This window comes from Fringilla coelebs (genome assembly GCF_963513975.1).
Source record: "Fringilla coelebs genome assembly, chromosome: 12".
Classification (NCBI taxonomy): domain Eukaryota; kingdom Metazoa; phylum Chordata; class Aves; order Passeriformes; family Fringillidae; genus Fringilla; species Fringilla coelebs.
The window spans coordinates 7,611,110-7,634,282 of NC_140038.1; the positions used below are offsets into that span (position 1 = coordinate 7,611,110).

General features: G+C 38.7%; 1 protein-coding gene across 7 annotated transcripts in view; it reads right to left on the minus strand.

Annotated features, from left to right (window-relative positions):
- Window positions 1-477: 477 nt before the first annotated feature.
- Window positions 478-23,173, minus strand: part of TJP1 (tight junction protein 1) — a 148,775-nt gene continuing 126,079 nt past the window's right edge. For 2 of the 7 annotated variants that reach the window (XM_084214023.1, XM_084214021.1), the window contains exons 12-29: window positions 22,846-22,954; window positions 21,988-22,207; window positions 21,421-21,605; window positions 21,192-21,287; window positions 20,689-20,771; window positions 19,475-19,685; window positions 18,835-18,935; window positions 17,546-17,899; window positions 16,879-17,130; window positions 15,300-16,199; window positions 14,869-14,963; window positions 14,134-14,358; window positions 9,235-9,285; window positions 8,304-8,479; window positions 7,185-7,626; window positions 5,736-5,953; window positions 5,309-5,452; window positions 478-2,048 (exon numbers count right to left, since the gene is read on the minus strand). In XM_084214023.1, the coding sequence (XP_084070149.1) occupies window positions 1,954-2,048; window positions 5,309-5,452; window positions 5,736-5,953; window positions 7,185-7,626; window positions 8,304-8,479; window positions 9,235-9,285; window positions 14,134-14,358; window positions 14,869-14,963; window positions 15,300-16,199; window positions 16,879-17,130; window positions 17,546-17,899; window positions 18,835-18,935; window positions 19,475-19,685; window positions 20,689-20,771; window positions 21,192-21,287; window positions 21,421-21,605; window positions 21,988-22,207; window positions 22,846-22,954 (3,957 nt within the window). In that variant the 3' untranslated portion in view covers window positions 478-1,953. The remainder of the gene's footprint in view (window positions 2,049-5,308; window positions 5,453-5,735; window positions 5,954-7,184; window positions 7,627-8,303; window positions 8,480-9,234; window positions 9,286-14,133; window positions 14,359-14,868; window positions 14,964-15,299; window positions 16,200-16,878; window positions 17,131-17,545; window positions 17,900-18,834; window positions 18,936-19,474; window positions 19,686-20,688; window positions 20,772-21,191; window positions 21,288-21,420; window positions 21,606-21,987; window positions 22,208-22,845; window positions 22,955-23,173) is intronic. The other 5 variants (XM_084214025.1, XM_084214022.1, XM_084214027.1 and 2 more) reach the window with 5 other exon arrangements.

Here is a 23,173-nt window from a genome sequence, read left to right on the forward strand (position 1 = left end):
CAGAAAGGAAACATCAGGGTTATGAACTGTTTTCCAGTATTTAAAAAAAAATCTTTTCGAACTTATTTTCCTTGATAGAATGATACTAGATAGCCATGGAATACTCCAAAGAGGTAATGGGATTCTGTAGGAATAACTTTAAAATAGTAGAGCTATACTATGTGTAAATCTACATGCTAGAACACTACCAAGGTTTTTGGAAGATTAGGTGTCACAGGTGAACTAGCCCAACACAATGAGCCAAGAGAGAAATCTACCACTCCTAGGTGAATTGAGTAATTCCAATGGATCCACACTGGAGTTCATAATTCCAGAATCCCTGCTGTAGATAGCTCCAACTCACTCCACAAAGGAGTTCCACTACACGTATGAACATATGGCAGAATCCAGCTGTCTACTTACACAGAAAAAACAAAATCAAAATTGTGTTAGGTACACATAAATGCATTTCAGAAATAATAAGGTACTACAATCATCTTTATTATTTTAAAAACGGTTTTATTCTGTATATTTAGAAACGTGTAATTTTAATAACTGCAGAGAAAAAAAAAATCAGCCACACCTGAATAGCTAATAACTCATTAACAGAATGCAGTGGTATATTATCTAAACAGTAGTAGTGCCATTGTGCCGTAATAAATTGTCTATTAGTAAAAAAATACATTTCAGGGCACATAGTACAGCATCCTTATGACAAATTACAGTAGGGATACTTTTCAAGAATTTAATCAAAGTAGAGAATTCCGAGTTATATTCTTTAAATGCAGCACTTTAAAAGGTAACAACTTTGTGCATTTTTAAAAAATGTCCTCGTTCGTATATTGTAGAAATGCTGCTTTATTGCTGCAGATGTCAAAGTTCAAGGCTCAAAAGGTATGAGAATACAAAGATATCCTTAAGAAACTTTGTTTGTTTTTATATATATTTATATATATAAAAAGGTAAAGCTTATAAAAGTTAATTTACAAACCAAAAACAAAAGTGGTATGCACGCATTATATACAAGCGGTCTATAACATCTATAAATTTTCAAATGCATAGCAGAAAACATACCATCATTTTCTTCTGGTTCTCTTCTGGCTGATGAACACAAACAACGCTCGTTCTCTAAACCAAACTCACAATTTTTTTGTTGTTGTTCCCCCCCACCCCAGTCTCTCATGATATAATATCTAAGTAAGCACAAAAGCCATACAAACTTAATACAGAGAACTATGAGAGCTAAGACTATTAAAAACATGAGGGTAAGGCATCCCTGCTGGTTAATAGGTCTGTAATAATGTGGTTAATTTACAAATCCACAGAGGCATCTGAACCATAGTCATCCCACATGCTTTTCCCCCTCCCCCCTGTTCTCAGGACAATGTTTCCATATACAGTAGATGTGTTTGCATTACCTCTCAGCAGAGGAAAACATCTAAACTGTGCTACCCCCAAGCTGACTGCCATTTTCTTGGACATGTACACCAAGTCATTTAAAAACCAGAGACCAAAAGGTAGTCTTGTGAGTTAAAAACACACAGTCGCAAAAATGCAGGCCAAAATCTGTGGTTTTGACACTGGAGTATGAAACAAATTTAGTTCCTCTGTGTATAGTTTCATTGGTACTTTCAGATAACAACAAAATACTAGCAGTGTCCTTTAACAAAGAAAAAAAAAAGGAAACAACAAAAAAGAAACAAAAAAACCCAACACAAAAGAACAACCAAACCAAAGCATACAGAACCTGCAAAACCCCCACCTTGTTCCCCCTGTACACTCCCTGCTTGTGGCATGTACTGTGACCATGGTTCAAAGAGTGTACTTGCTAATTCATTGTTAGTTAAAGCAAGATGCTTAAACACTAAGATCCATTATCACTTATAGAACAGTTAATACTTGATAGAGTGGTTCAGTTTATATGTAAGGTCCATCTCAGTTTCATATTATTTACTCAGTCAGCTAACTTAATATTTAGAAGTGGTCAATTAGGACTGAGACACAGTTTGCTCCAACAAGATAGTTTGGATCCCCGGGAAGAGACTTGTTCTGCCAGGTTTTGGGGTCACCTGTGGGAGGAAAACACAATGCTGGTGTTTAGTATCTGCCATCACACAGTGTACATCTTGAAACAACCAAGCTTTTGGACAGGAGCTTTTAAGTTCTGAAGTTTGGATTTTTGGGTTTTTTTTCTTTGTTCCTGTTTTTTTTTTTGATGGCTTAAAAAACCCTGCAGTTCACATGTTATTAATAAAAAAATATCCCTTCATTTTCATATAAGGTAGGATAAGGTCAGTTATTCAAAACATGCTGTGGCATTCGGGAACTTGTAAATATCACTCATACTACTCTACAGCACCAACACAGTGCTTTCCATTTGAGACTTACTAACAGTGAATCAGGTGTTCACTGCCTCCTTCCTCAACTGCCATTGACAAAAAAAAAAAAAAAGAAAAAAAAATTTCAGAAGCTAATGTGGGTAAGATGCATTTGAAGTGTCTTGAGACAGTTCTGAGCACAGATGAGGCAAATCAGAAGTCATGTTGTAACTAAGCACTATGACACATTGGTAGTTTTATTTTCTATGATGAAAATAATTGTAGACAGGATTGTAGTCATTTTGCAGCTACATCCAGTATATGTGTTTAAAAGCCTGAAATACTAAAATTATTCCAGTTCACTGGTACACAAAAATCTTTACAACAGAGCTTATCTACTCATGATCAAAGGTTCTGGGTAAGAATCTGTTACAGCAGGTAACAGCTGCCATCTCACCAGACCAAAGGTTACATTCCCTCTGCACAGTGGAGACAGTATTCTTCATTTGCCCACCTACAATCACTACCAAGTGTTGCCACTATACAAAAGGTGTGACCAACCCACTATGGTAGAAAGTGAAAAATACACTGAAGTTCTCTTAAGCCTTTCAGATAAATGACATTAAATAGCTTGGCCAAATAAATCTGCCTTGAGGAGAATGTGTAACAAGCTAAAGAACCTAGTCACACACCTGAGTAAACACCTGAGACCTCAGTATTAAGTGAGAATGATACATATTCCACGTAATTTTCTTGAACTCATGAAAACAAAATGAAGTACACAATGCACTGAGTGATGGCAACATCTAACGTAGTGACAAAGAATAGAAGTGGCCAGTGTATACTCAGAGAACACAAACAAATTTACTGCAACCAGCTGAGACTGCTTATTTTAGTCAAAAACCTCAATAATGCTGGAGAATTTTTCCTTTTATAGATTCAGGAATTCCATTCAAAACTCATATAACCAAATGTATTAAAAGGGTAGAGCAGGACTGTAAGACGGTCGGGTCCTAGTCTTGCACATGAGACAGGCAGACTTGTTTCCAACCTTTCCTTCTAAATCCATAGTAAGGATACATAGCTATTGAGGATGTTTTTCCCATATTTTCCCATACAACTGCTTTGAAAAGGAAAATAAAGAGATCACTCAGTATCTTTTATGTTCTAATCAATGTGGCCATAAAAGGCAAATTTTTTTCCCAGTCGGCTTTAATACCAGAATCAGTTAAGCTTTTGCAGGGGTTTGACAGTAAAATACCAATGTATGAGGCTTAAATGTGGCAGAAAGGATGTTAGTAAGTGCAAATGAATGTCACTTTTAGGACAGAACATGGATACATTGAGAAAAGATGAGGTAGAGCAGACGACTGAAGAGAGAAAAACCCCAGAATTGTATAAATTGTTATAATCAAGCCACCCAAGAATCAGAGTCCCATAACCAACTAATTTAGAAAGAGAGAAAACAATTATTTATTTAAGACACAGTATGGTCTACTTACATATCATAAGACAGAATTGCCTAATTTTTAAGTTTGTCTCAAAAGAGCAATGTTATGATATACATCCCATTTCAGATTAACAGAATGTGGTGTTATATTTACAGTACAGAAAGTGTTAGGGTTTAAATATACACGCTCTTGCTTTCACCCACACATGCACGCACACACACATCCCACTTTGGAAAGGGAGGAAAATGTCTCAGTAACTTCAGTTATTGTTTAGATCATTTGAGTCCTCTCCCTTCACTTCAAGTAAGTTCATGAACAGGTGCTATTAGTTACAAAGGAAGTGCTGTGTTGGTTTTGTACATAGTTGTCCTATCTTTTGGGACCCTATCGTTTATGAGGCCGTGTTTTGACATGGCCATGTATACACACATTGTTAAATAGATGCATGCAACACATGCATAGAATAGCTTATAAAAAACTAAAAATTATTGCCATTAATACCTCTAGATTATTGATTCCCCATGAAGGGGATTGATGCTTTCATCTTTCAAAGCATCAGTGCTTTGGTGTTGACAGTGATAGATACATTAGTGACAGAGGATATGCATACATGGTGGCTCAAATGCTGTATACAGAAATACATTTTTCACTCAGTACTCAGATCACATGTGCACATTAATGGCTTGAATCTTCCACCATAAATTTTGAAAGTAGCTGAATAAAATCTTAAGACTTTTTCCCCAGATGCGCAAACATTCCTTTTTAAATCTCTCTGTAACCTCACAGCCGTTTCATGAAATTGCTTGAAACTTGCCCAGAATTCTCAATTAGGCTCCTCACTGATAATTCCAGCCAATACATTCTCTCCCTCATCCCAGAAAGCCACAGTGAGGTAAAAATGAACAGGTAAATAAAATTGCAACCTAGTTGCAACCTTTACTATCAACCAGAGACTTCTGGATAAAGGCAGTAGAGGAGAGATAGGTAGGAGCAAGCAAGAAAAGTCTTTTGGAAAAACCAGCTACATTAGAATAAACTGTAAATGCTTTTACTGCACACTATAGTTCTCTTAAATGACCGAATTGTTAGCATCAACTTGCACACATGGAAACAGTTAACAAGCGTTAAATCATGATTTATGAGCATGCAGATTGTTAAGATTTGCCAGAGTCCTATATGGTTAATTAAGCAACAGACAAACACCAGTTATGTTACAAAGGCCAATCAGAGGTACATATTCATTTCCTCTCAATTTTAGTGCGACTATCATTTCAAGTGTATTCAGCTGCAGCAGTCCTCAAGAAAGAAGACAAATAGAAAAATACGGTAATATTGAATAGACTGGAGATACTACTCTTTTTCTGCTATCATGGTTCTAGCTATGAATTTGCACCATGAGTAAATGTAAGAAAGACATTTGTAATGAAAGTGAAATGGGAGAGTTTGACACAAATACAATGATTGAGTTTTTATATTACACAGCATCACCTTTAGCCAAAATAACTTAAATTATACGATAGCACCCAAAAGCCCCAAAAGGACAGAGGGAGGACAGCATACCCGACGAGGAGTCGGAGGATTTTAGAGCAAAAGACCAACCATCAGGGGTCATAGACGCACAGTGTGGCAGGCGCAGCTCCACTGGCTTCAGGAATTTTAGTCCATGAGGCCCACACATTACCAAGGGGCTAAGAAGTGTTTCACCTGGAGTTGAGAGAAAGAAAAATCTCTGCAAAATACTGACTTGTGAACTACATTCAAAGTAACACACAATTACACTGCAGAGCTACTCAGTAACTCAATTTAGATCTGTCAGTAAAGAAAAGCACAAGACTGTTTCTCACTCAAGCGACTGTTCAGTAGAACACACTACAATTTCAAAATGAAAAGTGTTGAAGCTTATTAAGGTTACTTTCATATTCTGTTTTGTTCTTATTAGAAAATAACGGTGTTAAATAACAGGACAACGTACAGTTCCAGCTGTTACCTTTCTCTTTATCCAAAGGTGGAAGTATACTGTTGTCTCTGCAGACTTTGAAATATATTTCTTGCTCTATTCCCTCTGGAATGGCTCCTTGTGGTATAATAATACTAACTCCAGTCTCTATGGAGCTCAATACACCACCATTGCTGTTAAATACACCTCTTGCTGTGGCTACAACAGTGTGTCCATCTTCCTCCTCCTCATCCTCAAGTGCTGTAGGGCTGAAAAGACAGAAAGCCTAGCAGTTTTATCAATATTTCCTTGCTGAAACTCGGTGGCAAAAAACCCAACTCCGCCCAAAAAAAACCCCAAAACAAAGAAAGAAACCCCCCAACAAACAACAACCCAACAAATCTCACAAACTCTGAAAACATTCAGCAATTAGTTAAAGCAAGAATTCAGACCACCTGTATCTTGTGTTCTCAACTGCCTGCTTCTGGCATTATACAAAAACAGCTTACCCCAGCTACAGATTCATCTTCATAAAAGTAAATGCAACTAACATTGGAAAGTTTATTTTTAGGCCCAAAACCCCATTCTACGTTTAATATCAGAAAAGCTAACAATTTTTATTCAAGCAACACTGAATCCTTCTACTTGAATATATATTTATATAGGAAACAAAGCTTGGGAAAAAAAAAATTACGCACATTTTTCCAGGTTGCCAGGCTATAACTGAAGAGAAATTTGTAACTTAAAGGTACCTTGATGAAGTTTTCAGAACAGTCTCAAAAGAATTTCACTCAAAGAACCAGTAACTCCAAAATGTAGCAGAACTACCTAGCATAAAACATTTCTCAGGTGCTTAACATCATATAGGACAAAGAGCAAAATTTTAAGTCTGGTTCACGCATTATTATTATCCTGAAATAAAATATTAATAAAACACTGTTCTGCAAAAGCAAATAGCTGAAGATTGTAACAGTATCTGTTACTCTTGACATAGTTCTTATACATTAAAGCATATTAGACAAGAACAAGCTGCCATTAGGCAGCTGCTGGTTTGTCTCACAGTAAAGAGAACCAATATGAAACTGCGTAAGTTACTTTAAAAACACTTGTGAAAAGAGAAAGTCTCTCTTATTCATGTGTCCCATGAGGTCTCTCTAAGCACATGACAAATACAATTTGGTGCAACAGCTATCTTTAGAAATTAATTCATTTTCTGGAAATAGATTGCCAAGACAAGTTATTACTATCGACCAGAAAATTTGCAATTTAGTATGAGAAATAGGAAGTAAAAGCCATGCCACTTTCTAATAACAGAAGCAAGACAGTACAGGGACACAGAACACATTTTAAGTATCTATCCTTCAGCAGAATTTAGAATCATAGCATCAATCTTTCAACTAGTACATCAACAGAAACTGGAAGATGAATAAAAAAAGCTGGATTTTTCCCACATAGGTGACCTATAGATGTACAAGTGGAAAGAGAAGGAGGGCAGCTTACCTTACAGGAATGGCTTTAGGCACAGCATTAACATTATTTGGTTGATATTTAGGCTTGTCGACCTGTACAGCATAGGTGTCCATTCCACTCTCAAAGTCGGGAGGCTGCGATGAGCTGTGTGCTTTCAAAATTGGTTGAGGAGAATTTGAAGATTTCGATGGCAACTCTGGTTTATGCTGAGCTTCATTTGGCAAGAGATTGTGATTGAATTTGGGGCTTTCAAACTTGCGCTCAAAGGGCCGCGCGGCGCTCGTGTAAGGTTTGGTTGAGAAGCGGTTGTAGGAAGGAGTGACTGTTTTCTGAATCTGCTCAGTTCCATTCACAGGGCCTTTGTCAGGGAAGCTTTTCTGAGGGTAAAAAGTGGACTGCACAGTGTCCTCTCTAGAGGATCTGAAAATTGCTGACTTATTCTGAGGTGGAGGAGGGTCAGACACAGAGTTAACTGCAATGAGAATGAAAATATTTGAACTTGTTAGTAACCAGAAATGTCTAAAGGCATAAAAACACATTTTAGTCAATTCTTTTCTTCAATATAAATTACACACAGGTTCAGCTTTGCTCTCTTAGATAATTTATCCTCCTATTGCCTTCTGCACATCTGCGTAAGTTATCTAATGTTTCATTAAACATGTTGGAGACAACAGTATGACCTTGCAATAAAAAGGTTAACTCATTTATATCATCATCAAACCCCCAGAAAACCAATACTGAAATACCATTGTGTACTTGCACCAACCAGATAATTCAATTGAACTGGGCAATCCCCTCAATGTGAAAGTGAAAACAGCTTTTTCTTTTGTTTTTAGAAGCCTTCAACTATTACTCATGTCAGAAGAATTCTGGTCCAAAGCACAGGGAGCTTTACTTCATCTTTGCTGAGACAGCTGGGACAGTATGGGTACTAACACCTGGAAGCTACATGGTTTCAGGCAAAATCACAAAATAATTTCATAAAACTCAATCTTGTTAAGGTAAAAAAAAAATCTATTTTCAATAATAATTATTCCACATTTCAGTCAGAGAACAAAACAGCTACACGTGTAGACATGCTGAAGCAGCCCCACAAGCACCTGAGAAGCAATAGCTGTTCCCACAAAGGTCAGCTTTTTAAGTGCTCACCTTCAGAAAGTGCAGGCTTGTGGTGTGCTGGGAGAGACAGGACAGGGCTATTAATTGACTGTGGCTGTGTGTACTGGACTGAAGGAGCAGGAGGAGGAGTTGTAACCTGAGGGATTGGCTCATAGCGTTTTTCACCAACAGGTCTATCCATTGATTCAGTATCAGTTGGTTTCCCCCTGTTGAAATAGAATTAAAAACAAATATTTGACTGTTCAGTTTCCTCACAGCTCCCACATTCACTGCTACATTTTGTCTTCTATGATCACCTGATTTCCACCTCTTCCTATAAACATTAAAACATTATTTTCTTGAATAGCCTGTCTCAAGTATAAAAACATTTATTGATAAGCACAAGAGATTCAGACAACATTGACCTTTAGAAGATTAGTAACACAAACCAAGGCAAACAAAAGGCAGATGACATTTCAGGTGTATTTGCATAATTGCCTAGTAGATATTAATTTTTCAACTTCATTTGGAGTAAATTCAATGAAAGAGTGTTCTCTAATTTCATGAGTTTTTCAAAGAAAAATGTAAATCCACTTCTTTTTGGGGATGTTTTTGAAAAGCATAATTAGCCAACAGGACAATGGATTCTAGTATAACTTTTTTAAATACACCTAGTATTTGAACAATGCCATCTTAATTAGAAATGTAATCAGCTTAAGCTTCACTAGCTTTATGTGCATAGCGTATGTAACTTTAAAATCTTATTTTCAAAACATTTTTCTGATGCTAGAAATGTTTATCCACAGGTTTGCTTCAGAAAATGATTGATTTCACAAACACCTGTAATTTTAGACCGTAATATATTTATTGCGCTTACTTTCAGAATTTGTGTGTTTCAAATTTTAAGTGCACATAATGCCTGTGATGAAATGTAACAGTGAGAGGACACCTGAAAACATCCTCACATCAACAACAGTCTTACCACTTGATGCTCCTTTTCAAGTAGTCATAGCTAGTGTAAGAGCCAAGAAATCTAGGTGATGGCAAAGCAAACAGCAATAGAAGAATGAAAGAAAATAGTCATTCTATCTTGAGCATATTATTTCTTTACACTCTATGTTAGTCCTAGCAGCTGTCATATGACAAGGTTGTTGAAACAGACACACTATTCACAGAGAGGTTTCTGACAAACCTTTACCATATGCATGTGCACAATGATCACATATTCAATATGAGATGTGGTCAAGTGAAAAAGGAGGTAGTCAAGATCTTGTATTGGCAAATATTAAAAGTAAGATGAGAGTACACTAAGGCATTTGTTACAAAGTTATTCAATACATTAAATGCAATGAACAACCTCACACACGGTTTAATTTGAAACAACTTCTTCAGTCAGAGCATTCACAGAATGACTGTACTTCTGTATTGTACTGCAGATATGTACTGAGGGCACACTCACAGCCACTGTTTCTCCAGCACTGTCAGTTCATCCAAGAGCCCACACTATAAAATGCTTCTGGTTGTGTTTAACAGCACCTAAAGGACATCTTAGAACTGTTCACAAATGCTAGGAGAGACAGAGAACCAGAAATACACTGATGGCTTTCCTGGATTTTTAACACTTACCTGGCTGTTATGTAGCAAGAAAATACATTGTACATGAGGACAGCTTTCCCTCATTCCTTCACTTTGTGTATTTAACAGGCAACAATTCTAGACACCAACCATCTTGGTGCTTCAGAGGAGTAGGCTATGAAACTAAGAAAAGGCTGGTAACTTTTGAGAGTCTGCTTGATCACCACATGAATGAGAAGATCAGTGATCTAAACAGGATTTGTACGAACACATCTCTAAAACCAGAGCTGCAAAAAAGAGATTACTTTAGATCTGCCCCAAAGCTTCCATTCACACTGATTTTATCTAAAGCCATTTATCCAGCAACAGGAGTCATTACTGCACGCTCACTCCCTGTTGCCTTTATTCCAGGTGGGTAGCAGCCTCTCTCTCAGAAAAGTCCCACCTGAAATCACTGCTTCCCCAAGGCAGACAGTAACCAGGGGAGGGCAGCCCTGTGAAAGTCCACAGGAAAAACCCAACACGCTCTACACTGATCAGAACTGCTTGGAAGCATCCCAGGGAATGAATAAATGGGGAAGAGTAGTACCTTTTGATGAAGGGAGGAGAGCACAAAGCTGTGTTTAGTGTGAAACACATTCTGTCACAGGCTCCTGACCAAGGCTTAGGCACAATCCCATCCCCACTGCTCAGAACCTGGACGCAGCCGAAGTGATCTGCAGTACAGTGATCCCTTATAGCTTCTAAGTGTGTAAATGAAGTTCCCCTGATTATTGATAGGCTGCTCTTTAACCTGTTTCCCACTTCCTCTTAATTACCAAATTGTTACTTTAATTTGAAAGGAAGCAGAAACGAACCAGTGGGACCCAGGCTATGGGTGCAACAGCAACTGCTTTGCTGACTTTCAGCAGACTCCAGCTAACAGGCACTCAGCAGTCTGGATGTGCTCCTCACTGCCTCCTCAGCTGAGGCTGCAGCTGCTCACGTGAGTGTCCTTAACCCTACTCAGTACAGAAATCTGCAGTTACCTCACTCTGCAGCATGTCAAGAGAAAGCAGATAACTACACTGAACCAAGCAGCAACAAATCCACTACTCAGCCACGTGGATATCTGCCTCAAATTGCTTCAATTAGATCCTCTGAAACACATCCACTTACAAGTTCTACTATTTTCTCACGTCAAGAGAAACTATCCCTTATTCTACAGTTCCTGACAACTAACATGCAGATATGGCATTATCCCTACAAAGCAGCTTTAGCAATGGCATAAGTTTCCTAAATTATGAAAATAAACCCCCAACAAAATAAAAGAGTAAAATTATTTGTAGTGGGAAAAATATGTACTGTCACCATACTTACTCAGTGGCAAAATACTTTACATAATTTGATATTTCACATTAATATTTAATTCTAAGAAAGTTGTAGCTATTGCTCATGAATAAATAAAATCTGTCCTCTGTACCCAGAATACATTATACGGATTATTCAGAAGCAAGAGATTGCATAATCAACAGTTCCTGTATAATCCAAATTTAGTCCTGTTTATTTTTAGAAGAGTTTATTCACAGAATAGCAATTACCATAGAAATTCACAGGGAAAAAAAGATTAATACTGATCAAGTAACAGGAACAATGTGGAAGCTGGATGAAAGGAGAGTCCTAAACATGAATGCCTTCTCAAGACAGCAGTTGGTTTGTGTTTCCACACAAGGACACTGCAGTGTACTAGAGCCAGTACTGTCCAACTGAGCAGAAGCCTTGTTTATCTCTTTCCACTTACATTAATATTTTAGTATTTGTCTATTTGCACTGGACTACCCTGGGTACATTTTTTTTCCCATGTCTGTCCCTTCCTGTTAAGGGTTACATTCTTTCACAAAGCCAAACCACAACACATGTTTGTCCCATATGATACATGAAATTGTCAGCCTTAAAACCAGTTAATTCCTTACTCCACTCTGTGGCAGTAAGAGGTGACCTTCCCATATGTATAAGCCCTGAAGTTATACACTAACTCACCAGCAAAACACAACCACATCTGAACAGCCAAAGAATACAAGTGTCACAGCAGACAGAAGCAGTAGGTAGAAATATGGAACAATCTCTCTCAACCATGAGCTGTTCTGCACCAAAAATTCAATAGTTGTGTCTCTCTCATGCTTTTCACCAAGACAACACTGCAGAATAACAAATGTACAATGAAAGCTTTCTACGCTCTCCATCTGAAGAATTTTACAATCCTCACAATTACACTTCTCCCAAAGCATGACTTGGATTTTCAATGGCAACATGGTCCACGCCTACAGACCAAAATGCATCATCTGTAGGTAATACTGGGTTTGTATGTGAGAGTGGAATTTTGAAAATTACCAATATGAGTCAGGACAGTTTTCTTAGGTCTGTGCTTACGATGCCCAGGGAGCAGAACAGCTAAGCTCTCATCTTTCCAACAGAAGACACTGAGCAAGTGAAAAGGAAGGATAAGAAGCATGCTTGCCTGAGAATCAGAACTGGTTACAGATATCCAATACAGACATCATTTGGGAAAAAAAAAGTGAAATCTTTAAAATCTATCAAGGTTTTTGGAGTATTCCAACATTCTCAGGTCACAAAGACAGACACTGGAAGATCACAGACATCAGAGTGAAATAATAAAACTAGCTAGCTGAAGTTTTATAAAGATCTCATTTACATTAAAACTGCCAGATTTTCAACTTGACCTGAATAGTCCATGTTTCAAGCAAGAATAAAACCAAAGCTTTCAAAAATTTACCCAATTTTCAGGCTGTATGCAGCAAGCCAAGGTAGCCTTTCACAGTAACATCTACAAACATCTTGCTAGTTTCAAAACAACTTTACAGAATCAAAACAAATTTAGGTAACTGTGGAGAGTATTAAAAAAGTTGGTGTGAGTATCATCCAAAACAGCCAGCTCTTTACCTGCACTAAATTTGTGTATGAGCTTTCACACAATTTCTGTATCAAAATGTTCCAAATCAAGGAAGCAAAAGAATACAGGAAACAGATGTTTCCATCAACAGATTAAATTCTGGCCTCAGCAATATTCCCTAAAGGCTCAGTTTCCTAATGTCAAACATGGTTAAAGTGCACAAGAACAAATGCATGCAGAACTGGAATACACCACAACCTTTGTTTTGAAAGATGTGAAAGCACTACTGTATTAGACTAAGAAAATACTTCGCTATGTGCTGCTTACGATCATAAACAGAACACAATCCATGATCTTGATGAGGCAATTAATTTACTTCCCCCAGTAACTCCATGGGTGACTCCAAATTAAGTGGGAGTGTTGATTTGCTGGAGGGTAGGAAAGCTCTGCAGAGGGATCTGGACAGGCTGGACCAGTGGGCTGAGGCAAACTGTGCGAGGTTCAACCAGGCCCAGGGCTGGGTCCTGCCCTTGGCTCACACCAACCCCTGCAGTGCCACAGGCTGGGGCAGAGGGGCTGGAAAGCTGCAAAAGGCCCTGGGGGGTGCTGGTCAACAGCAGCTGAACGTGAGCCAGGTGTGCCCAGGTGGCCAAGAAGGCCAGTGGCACCTGGCCCGTAGCAGCCATGGTGTGTCCAGCAGGACCAGGGCAGCGACTGTCCCGCCGAACTGGGCACTGCTGAGGCCACTCCTGCAGTGTTGTGTCCAGTTCTGGGCCCCTCCCTGCAAGAAGGACATTGAGCAGGTCCAGAAAAGGGCAACAGGGCTGGAGAAGGGTCTGGAGCACAAGTCTTGTGAGTTGCAGCTGAGGGAGCCTGGGGGGCTCAGCCTGGAGAAGGCTCAGAAGAGACATTATCAGTCTACAACTCACTGAAAGGAGATTGTAGTCAGGTGGGGGTCAGCCTCTTCTCCCAGGTAAGAAGTGACAGGTCAAGAAGAAGTCACCTCAAATTGTGCCAGGGAAGTTCAGGCTGGATATTGGGAAATTATTTCATTACTGAAAGGGTTATCAGCCATTGGAACAGGCTGCCCAGGAAGTCATGGAGTAACCATCCCTGGAGGTGAAAAGATGTGTAGATGTGGCACTTAGGGACTGATTTAAGTGATGGACCTGGCAGTGCTGGGTTATGGTTGGACTTGATGTTAGTGGTTTTTCCAACCAAAAGAATTCTGTGATTGTAAATAAAAGAAACGTGAAGACCCTGATACCCATAAAAATTATTAATTTACCAAAATAAAATGTTATAGAGGTATGCGTTTGTAAACTAACTCCACTGAACACAGGCAGAATTTCTGGTTTAGTCCTAGATGCCCCCCTCCTTTTTCAAATTAAAAAAACCCCAAGAACCCAAACTTACTTAGAATAATTGCTGAAATTCAGCTGATTCTGTGAATGGATTGGTTTGGTGGGCTCAGAATGATGGCTGGCAGGAACCTGTGCCGATGGCTTGTTTTCAAAACTCCTGCGATCGAAGTAGGAGAGCTGCTTGCGGTAATACTCCTCATCCTCCTCAGGGTCATAGTGGTTGGAACGCACAATATCTTCAGGTGGCTTCACTTGAGGTCTCTGTGGTTCTGGGGCCCTAACCAAGAACAACAACACACAGTTGCCTTGCCCAGTTGAATAAGCATAGTGCCCAAACTACAATTCTATTTTATAACCTAGCTAGTAATAAAGTAATGTACATGTAATTCTTATAATTGCACACCTTGCCTTTTTACCTACATTGCATGGGAATTAGACAGTTGTGACATACCATAAGGAAAGAAAACCCTCATTTCCCTTATACCTTCTCTTTCCCCTTTCGTTTTACTTTCTAATTAGCTCAATTAAAGATAGAAAAAAGTAGAACAGAGATACTTAATAAATTTCATTATCAAAAATGCTGAGAAATCATTTTATTTTTCCCCCATCTCCCAGCAATCACACCCATAATAACTGACTTCATGCCCTGCTTGCTTTACTATCGATATACAAACCATACTGACACACTCCAACTCCTCTCTGCAGTTTCCAATTCGAAGCACTAAGATGTGTTTCTGAATAGTCTAAGCTCATATTGAAAACTAAATTTAATCAGTTGTGCATCTACCTGTAGGTTGTTTTCTCGTGCTCATACTGGCTTTGAGAAGTTGGTTTTGGGCCACTCACACTTGTGAGTGCAGGCTTAGGTGCTAGTTCTGGAGGCTGTAAAGAAAAGCACAGCATATTCTCTTAAATTCTAACATTTAGAAAGATCAAGCACTTTATGATTAAGAAAACGAAGACTACCTCCCCTTCCTCCAAAAGAAAAAGTAAGTACCAGCAAAAGAAGAATTAGAGGAGTTTCCAGTATAACAAGACCCCTGCCAGTGTTTTCACAAGAAGTGTTCAGGTTCTGCTTTTAAAACATACCACATTTAGGTTGCTAAAAGGCAATATTTCACAAGCAGTAAAGCTTTGTTTCTGAGACAATATTTCACCTGTTGCAGTGCAGTCTCATTAGTAAAAAAGCAGGAACTTTTAAAAACTTAAATGACTTACCTTGACAGTTGATGTATCACTCGTATCCTTCATTTTTTCCAAAGATGGGGATCTTCTCCTTTCAAATATCTTAACCCTACTTCGCACAGACTGTGGTTTCATGGCTGGATCTTCTTCTTCCTCAGCTAGAGATGGTGGTGTAGGCAGTGGTTTACTGTTGGAAGGCAAAACTTCTGGTTTGGTTTGTGATGAAGGGGGAGGAGGAAGAGAAACACCTGAAGTGCTATGAGAAGGTTCATACTGTCCAGCTTTAGCATTGTAAGCTTGAGGAGGTCCTTGTTCATAGCCCCTTATGTGTGGATCGAAGTACTGCTTGGGTTCAGGAGACCGAGATATGGCTGACTGGTATGGCTGAGCCTCTGGCTTGTATCGGCCGTGGGTGTCGTAGCCCACCGCGTGCTGATCTTCGTATCGCACTTGTGGTAAGCTGAAGTTTTTGGGGGCGTGCTCATAGCGAGGTCTGCTCTCGTAGCTCATTGCAGGGGGTTCCTCAAAACGAGGTTGTGCTGGGTAATAGCTGCGTTCTGTGCTCTCTTCTAGATTTTGTCTGGAATCAAGATCCCTTGGAGGCTGGTTTTCATAAGCTGTTCTTGTTTGGTTATAGGGCTGCTTCTCCTCATAATATGTCCAGTGCTCCTCGTAGGGAGGCACACGGTCATCATAATGTAGGCGAGGGTCATAACCACGAGAAAATTGATCTACATAGTTTGTAGAGTCATACCTATATGTTGACTGCTCATAATCCCTACTCGGCTGTTTTTCTGCATACTGAGCCTGGGATTCATAGATCAGATTTGGGTCTCTCTCCTGTCTCTGTACTGGGTGATTCATTGCTGGCTGTTTTAAGACGTAGCTTTGTCTGGATGCTTCTTCATTAATGTATGGATCCTTTCGGTACACCTGTTAGAGAGAGACACTGCTCAGCTAAAATGAAGAGCAACTTCAGCTGCAGTTGAAAGGTAGTATTTGAAACAAACCCAGGTTTTAAATGTTGGCTTTAATTTTGTTTAAAAGCAGAATAATTTGATGCAGATGTTTGCAACCAGAGGAAGCTGAACTTGGAGAAAGGTAATAGCCTCATGTCTGGGGTTTGGTGCTCAGCGGGGCACACGCACTTTTATTCAGAATATGGAAAGAGTGGAAGTGAAATATATAAATACAGTAAGATAGTTCTATAGCATTGCTTAAGAAGTAGATAAAGTCACTCAACAAACTAGAGTCAGCTTCGTGATCAACGATTCAGCATGATTTAAATTTTAGGAAAATAAGATTTTTCTTGAGGCCTCATTAACAGGAGAACGTTGACAAGCTAAGGAAGTCAAAGTAAAATCAAAATACAGAACGCAGCCTTTTTAGAAAAGTCGTGGTTTTGAGAAGTGAAAAGGATAGAGTTTGAAGCCATGCACACAAAACATTACATGATGCTTTAGCAATTTGGATGAACTGTTTTTTGTAACCTGCATGATTCTCTTAGAAGAAAAAAAAAAATAGAAGGAATTCTTCAAATAAGGGCAAAACAAAGATCATGTGCTAGCTGGATGTATAGCAGGAAATCAGCACAACAACGTGGCACAGGTACCTTTGCTGGGTCTATATGCGGCGATAAGGATGATGGCTCTTGGTCTCTTAGTACTACATGAGCTCCCTCAGTACTCGGTGTTCTTAAGGGGCCCGCTTGTGGTTGGTAAGAGTTGTAAGGAGCAGCAGTAGGCTCCTCCAGTCTGACATTAGTTAGGTTTACATTAGCATTTACTGCAGAGGCTGATGAGGTTGCAGGGTTTGATTCAGGCGACGGGGAAAGGTAAGGGACTGCAGGTGAGGCTTCTGCTTTCTGTGAAGTGTTTAAAATATTTTAAATATACTGCTATTGAATCAATGTATGACTTTTTGATTTATATTAAAATAATTTAAGTGATGCTCTGACCAAAGCAGCTAGATGTAGAATGAAATGTACTGATAGTATCATGCACTAGCTCTTCCAAAAATTCATTAGGTTGAGGATTATGAAAGCAAAACATTTAATCAAAGTAGAATGGTACTTCAATCCCCCTCCTGTCAATGAGTCACTAAAACAGGCAGGGCAAGCTGACTCTCCAATTCACTGTAATGTATTGCTGCCGTTGACAGATTCTTGTATGCACACACAACACCGGTAAGCAGAATATAAATGGACATCTCTTATTCAAAAGAACTTGCAACCTGAAGTAAAAGTGTCTAGTGGTCAGTGTATAAAATGACTTTCTTACCGGCTGAGTAGTAGTTGCTTTAAATCCTGAAGAGTCTATTCTGAGATTTGGCTGTGGCTGAGCTTGAGATGAATAAGCAGGGTAAGTCTGAGTCTCATGATGCATTCCAGAAGAATCCTCTCGAACAGGTTCAGAGGAGCGTGTAATAGCAGATTCTGGAGGAGTCCCAACCTCATCATTCAGAGTTTCATCCAGTTCTTGATCAGTGTAAGCACCCCCTTCTGTGTCTGTGTCTTCATAGTCAGACGTGTGTCTGCTGTCTGTGCTGTACATGGAATACTCACTGCCGGGAGCGGAGAGGTAAGAAAGGCGGTCATCGTGTAAATCAAGATCATCACTTGTAGCACCATCTGCCTGTGGCAAACAAAATTAGGGTACACATTTATTGAAATACCTTCTAAAGAACACCCTTTCTCTTGCAATGTAGAGGTGGGAGTTTTATCAAATTCAGTATCAATATCATCACAGGGGACAAGAAATCAGGTTTCCATCACTGAATGTGTTAAGCCGAGACCTAAAAGACTTATCTGCAGCCTAGCTCTTTGAATCACTTTATTAAGGGACCAGATGGCTGTCAGAGTAAGGGGATAGTGCCCACAGGTATCAAAGTGCTTGGAAAAATAAAGAGCTGCACTTTAAAGTGGTTTTATGATACCAGAATCATTATTTTGCAGGTACATATAAGGAGCTACAGTCTAATCCAGATCTAATTAAGAAACCCACAACAAGAGCTGATTCATCATTTGCTTACTTTTAGTTTGCACTTCACTTGATAATAGTTCTTCAAGAGGATGGATCTAATGTGCATAGAGTAACATGCAGCTCAAGAAGGAAAGTGGCAATTTAGTGGGGAACACAGAATACTAACTTGTGATTTAGCATGTGTTTTCTCACAACTGTTCTCAGAAAGGTCAGTAAGAACATGAACATGCCACTTGCTTTCATAATAACGAAAAACACACTCCATCATCAGGCAATCCCAGTCCTGAGAAGCCTTGCAGTGAAATTCCCAGAACAATTGACAAAAACCCATCCAATCCCCACAAAATCTTCACAGCATTACTATATCCTCCAGTTAACAATGCCAATAACCAAATTCTCCCTTACTACACTGCTACATGCATAAGGACAAACTGTACAGCCCTCATTAACAGAGTAAGTGCTATAATGCAGTGACAAATCAGTTTTGAGCAGCTCACACAGCCAGGAGGCATTACTGCTTTAGATCTTCACAGAAAACCTCTCATGAATACTATTTTGCCATTTCCCCCCCAAACATTATTTCTTACCTTTCCTTCTGAAACCCACACCAGTTGGTTCTGTTGTTGCTGAATTGCTTCCTTAAGAGCTCCATACCATCCTTCATTCATTGAATTCAAGTTAATGGTAGCTAGAAGTACAGCAGATTAGTATGACTTATGATTTCTGCAGAACTATGAGAAGGATGTGTACCATGAGTAATAAAAGCAGTATAAACTGGTAGGTTAAAACTATGAGATTTAAACAGTAATGTAAAGTAGTATCCAAAACAACCTTAAGGCCTGATGTGGTTTGGGACGTTTTATCCCACAGGAAACACTGAATTAACAGTACCTTAGAATAAAGAGAGGCTTGAGTTTAGCCAGACTAAAACAATAAAGTTACATCATTTTCCTATTTATTCAAGTTTTGATTTTGGCTGATGAGCCTGCAAAGCCACAAGATCTATTAGAAATGTCATTCTGATGTTTCAGATTGCTTTACATTTGAGCAGTCATGTGCAAACAATGCACACACCAATTAACTACTGGTTATTGAATGGCAAAGCCTGAGCAAGTCTGTCACTGCTTGACCTGCTCCATTTGCAGAAAATTCTGGAGGTAGAAGCTTCTCTCATCTTGCTTCCCCTTTCCTCTCAGAATTTCTAATCCAGTCTGTCTAATTACTTACTTGTGAAGAGGTGGTGATTATTTTTGCGGAGCTTGTGAGCTCTTTCATACAGCTTCCTGGCACTTTTTCGTGATTCTGGGCACAACCTCATTCTCATGGTCTTCACTCCCTGCTTAGAGTCAGGATTTAGGAACACTACAATTGGATACCACTGGGCATAATTCAGACGGTCCACTGCATTGGGAGTGACATCTAACAAAGCATGTTTGTCCTGCAGTGACAAGGAGGACAGAGGCAAGAAAGTGAATCATTTATGTCCTAGATGAAATATTTTAACATACTCCACAAACTGATTTTGTATTACCTTTAGAGAATTCATTGTTTCAAAGTATTGATTTAAATCCTTCTCCTATTTGAATTAACAAAACAATAAAAACCAAACCAATTCCAATACAAGCCTAAATAGGCATATACATTTTGAACTGCAGGACTACTGTATAACTCTAGGATTTTTTACATTTAATTTTATTTTTTAAAAATCTCCTCAAAGTAAGCAAATAAAAAGAAGCAGTTTCCTATCAGCATTCTGTAAATAGGAAAAAACCAAAACACAAGATTTAGTCCCATTACACACTTCTATCTTCCTTTTTACAAAAAAATATCACTGTGAATGCAGAACTTGGCCAGCTTTCATTCAATGCAATCAGGTACACAGCATGAAGCATGCTGACTTTGCTGCTATTATAGCTTTCTTCCCTCTCATACTTCAGCATCTGAAAATCTTCCAGTTTTTTTTTAAGTAAGGAAATAAATAGGTGAGCCTCATATAATGCACTAATGGCATAGGTTTTAAGGATATTAAAGAAGGGAGATGGAAGCACCCTTTCTTAGTCCTCACACTTATATAATAATTATGTCAAGTGATCAATTTGTACACTGGGGTGGGGCAAAACGAACAACTTCATAAATAAAGTAACCATTTCTAGCTATAATGTCACACCATGGCTTTAAATGAAAGAGGAAACAGCCTAAAAGAGCCTTAATGGAGAGAGGACAACAGTCTCTGGAACAAAGCCTAGAAGCACATCCAGGCTGCAGTTATTAATACAGAGAAGAAGGTGGTAGGGTTTTTCTTATTAACCAATAGAGAGATGAGAAAGTTATTTTCAAAGCAAACACAGTTAGCTACCGTTCTACACTTAAAACACCCAGCACTTCATGTTATCAGTTTTACTTTTCTTGTGTTAGAAGTCCAGTGACAATAGAAGACTTACTCTATCAATTATCTGCTTTATAGTGTGGAGACGAATAATGCCAGAACTGCGTTGGTCAGTGCCAGCATCTCTTGGTTCACTTTCTGGTAAAGAGGACACAGTAAAAACCTATTGTAAGTTTACAACATATTCTACATTCCCTTATTAAGATAAAACAAACCATTTCATAGCTCAAGCTGTCAATTCAGCTTGAAGACACTTGTGATTACAGATTATTCATTAAAGTCTACCCACCATTATGGCCATAAAAATCACATCTTTACAAAAGCACTTAGAAACAGAATAAGGTACAGAATTAAAATGAAATTTGAGGTGGCTATAAATAGAACTAATATGTCTTCAGAGAATTATCAGCAGCAATGTAGTAGAAGAACTTACATTTCGTCTGCTCCTTTACATTGTCAATGTCTTGTTAAACACGTTAACTAAAGTAATAACGTAGAAACAATCTACCCAAAGAAAGCTATTTCCTAACTGCAGTAAAAACCTAACCTCACACCTACTTGCAATTTGGAAGATATCTGGTTCTTCTCTAGCAAGTTTCTCCCGTGCAACATCAGCTATTGGACCAAAAATGGTTACAGGTCTGAGAAATCCAGCTAGAATTGAAGGAAAAAAGAAAAGTCAAGATATATCGATTGCTTAAACCAAATGCAAGATACATTTACCTAAACTGGCCTTTCCAAACCAAAGCACACAAATCTGTAGTGTGCAGTAAGAGTAAAGCCATACCTTCCCGAAGAACAACTCTTTCATAGGCAGGAAACTTTGTCTGAACAGGTTGGGCAGAAAGATCCTCTCTGCTTTTCCGGAGATTTCTTTTTGAGCTCCGCAAGCCTCGGAATCTCCAAAAGTCTGCTCGATCTCCTCCTGCTGTCTTTGGAAGCGTGTACTGTACACTAGCCAGCTGCTCAGCTCTAAGGTGATAACAAATCCCAGTTACCAAGAAGTCAGCTTCTGAAGTAATGCCTGACTAGCAAGCTTACACTCTCAAAAAAACACTGCCCCTGCTGAAGCAAGCTTTTGGTGTATTATGAACTACAAGACAACTACTGAGCCTGGTATCACATTTCTAAAACTTATTACATCCTTGCCTCTTGTATTGAAAAGAAAGTTTATTCATGGACCATGCCAAGTCAAAAGCAAATCCACAGATATTTTACTCAGTCTGTTTACACTGTTTCTTACTGAAACAATTCTATAAACTTGTGTCGTGCAATGGAGTCCAGTCATTCATTATACAGATGCCATTTAAAACTGTGGGTTTGAATCAGTAATTGAACTATTGCAGGATCGTACCTGTTCTTGTTAGGTATGATACCTCTTTCCACTTCCTTATGATTCTTCCCAATTCGAATGGCCAGCCACGAACCCAGCTTGCCATTGTACAGAGTGTCCACCACCCGGAACACTTCACCTTTATTGAAACTTAGTCCATAAGGAGATTCCTTCTCATATTCAAAATGAGTTCTGATATAGAAAGAATCCCCTACATCAGACTCAACAATGCGACGATAAACTGAAAGAAGGAAAAGAAATCCCAAAACATCAAGTGTTACATAAGTTCATGTGATGTTATAATGCTCACAAGAATTACACAAAGCAATGCCTCACCTTAATTCTCCTTGTTTTAAATGTACATTGCTTCAAGAAGCCTTAAGGTCTCAGAGCTGCTCTATTTTAAGCACCATTACTATTTATAGTAAACTCTATTAATATCAATTCAGCTTTTATAGTCAAAAATTTTATCAAAGCACAAGCTTACTTCATTTGCCCTGGCAGGAATTCATCTTGAGAAAAGAAGTTTGTATGCACAAACACATCAGCATAACCACTCATTTTTAATGGCATAACTACAACTACTCTTCTACTTCTCCAAGGATAATGCCAAGACATTACTTAGGTGGTAGGGGTTATTCTGAAGAGGCATTTTTTGTTTGAGATTTTGTTTGTTTCTTTAGGGGAGTGTGGGGGTGTGTATACTGGCACCATATCAGTCTCTACTCCATTTGTAGTGGCCACCTATCCCAAAGCCAAAAGGACTCAGTAGTCTAATGTGCCAATTTCCTGCAAGCCAGCAGTTAGTTATTGTTCACTACAGTTTTTATTGCTGTTCTAAGCAGTCTACTACAAAATTTCCAATATACAAATATTTACCATCTTTTTTCTTCTGTGCCAAAATGGTGACTTCTTCGCCTTTAGGAAGATCAAGCAAAAAAAGGACAGCTTCTTCTCTGATGATATTTGTGAAGTCTACATTATTTACCTGGCATCAATGAAGCAATCAGTTTGATTTAGCATATGAAACTATTACAGAGATTTAATTATACAATAGAAAATCTGAAACTATTGCTATGATTTTTTTCTTACTCAATTTCACACATACCAAGTGCATATATGTACCTCTAAAGAGTCCCACTTTATTTCTCAGTAAAAGTACAACTTCAAGGAAAATAGGTAGCTGTTCATTTTAGAATTACATATA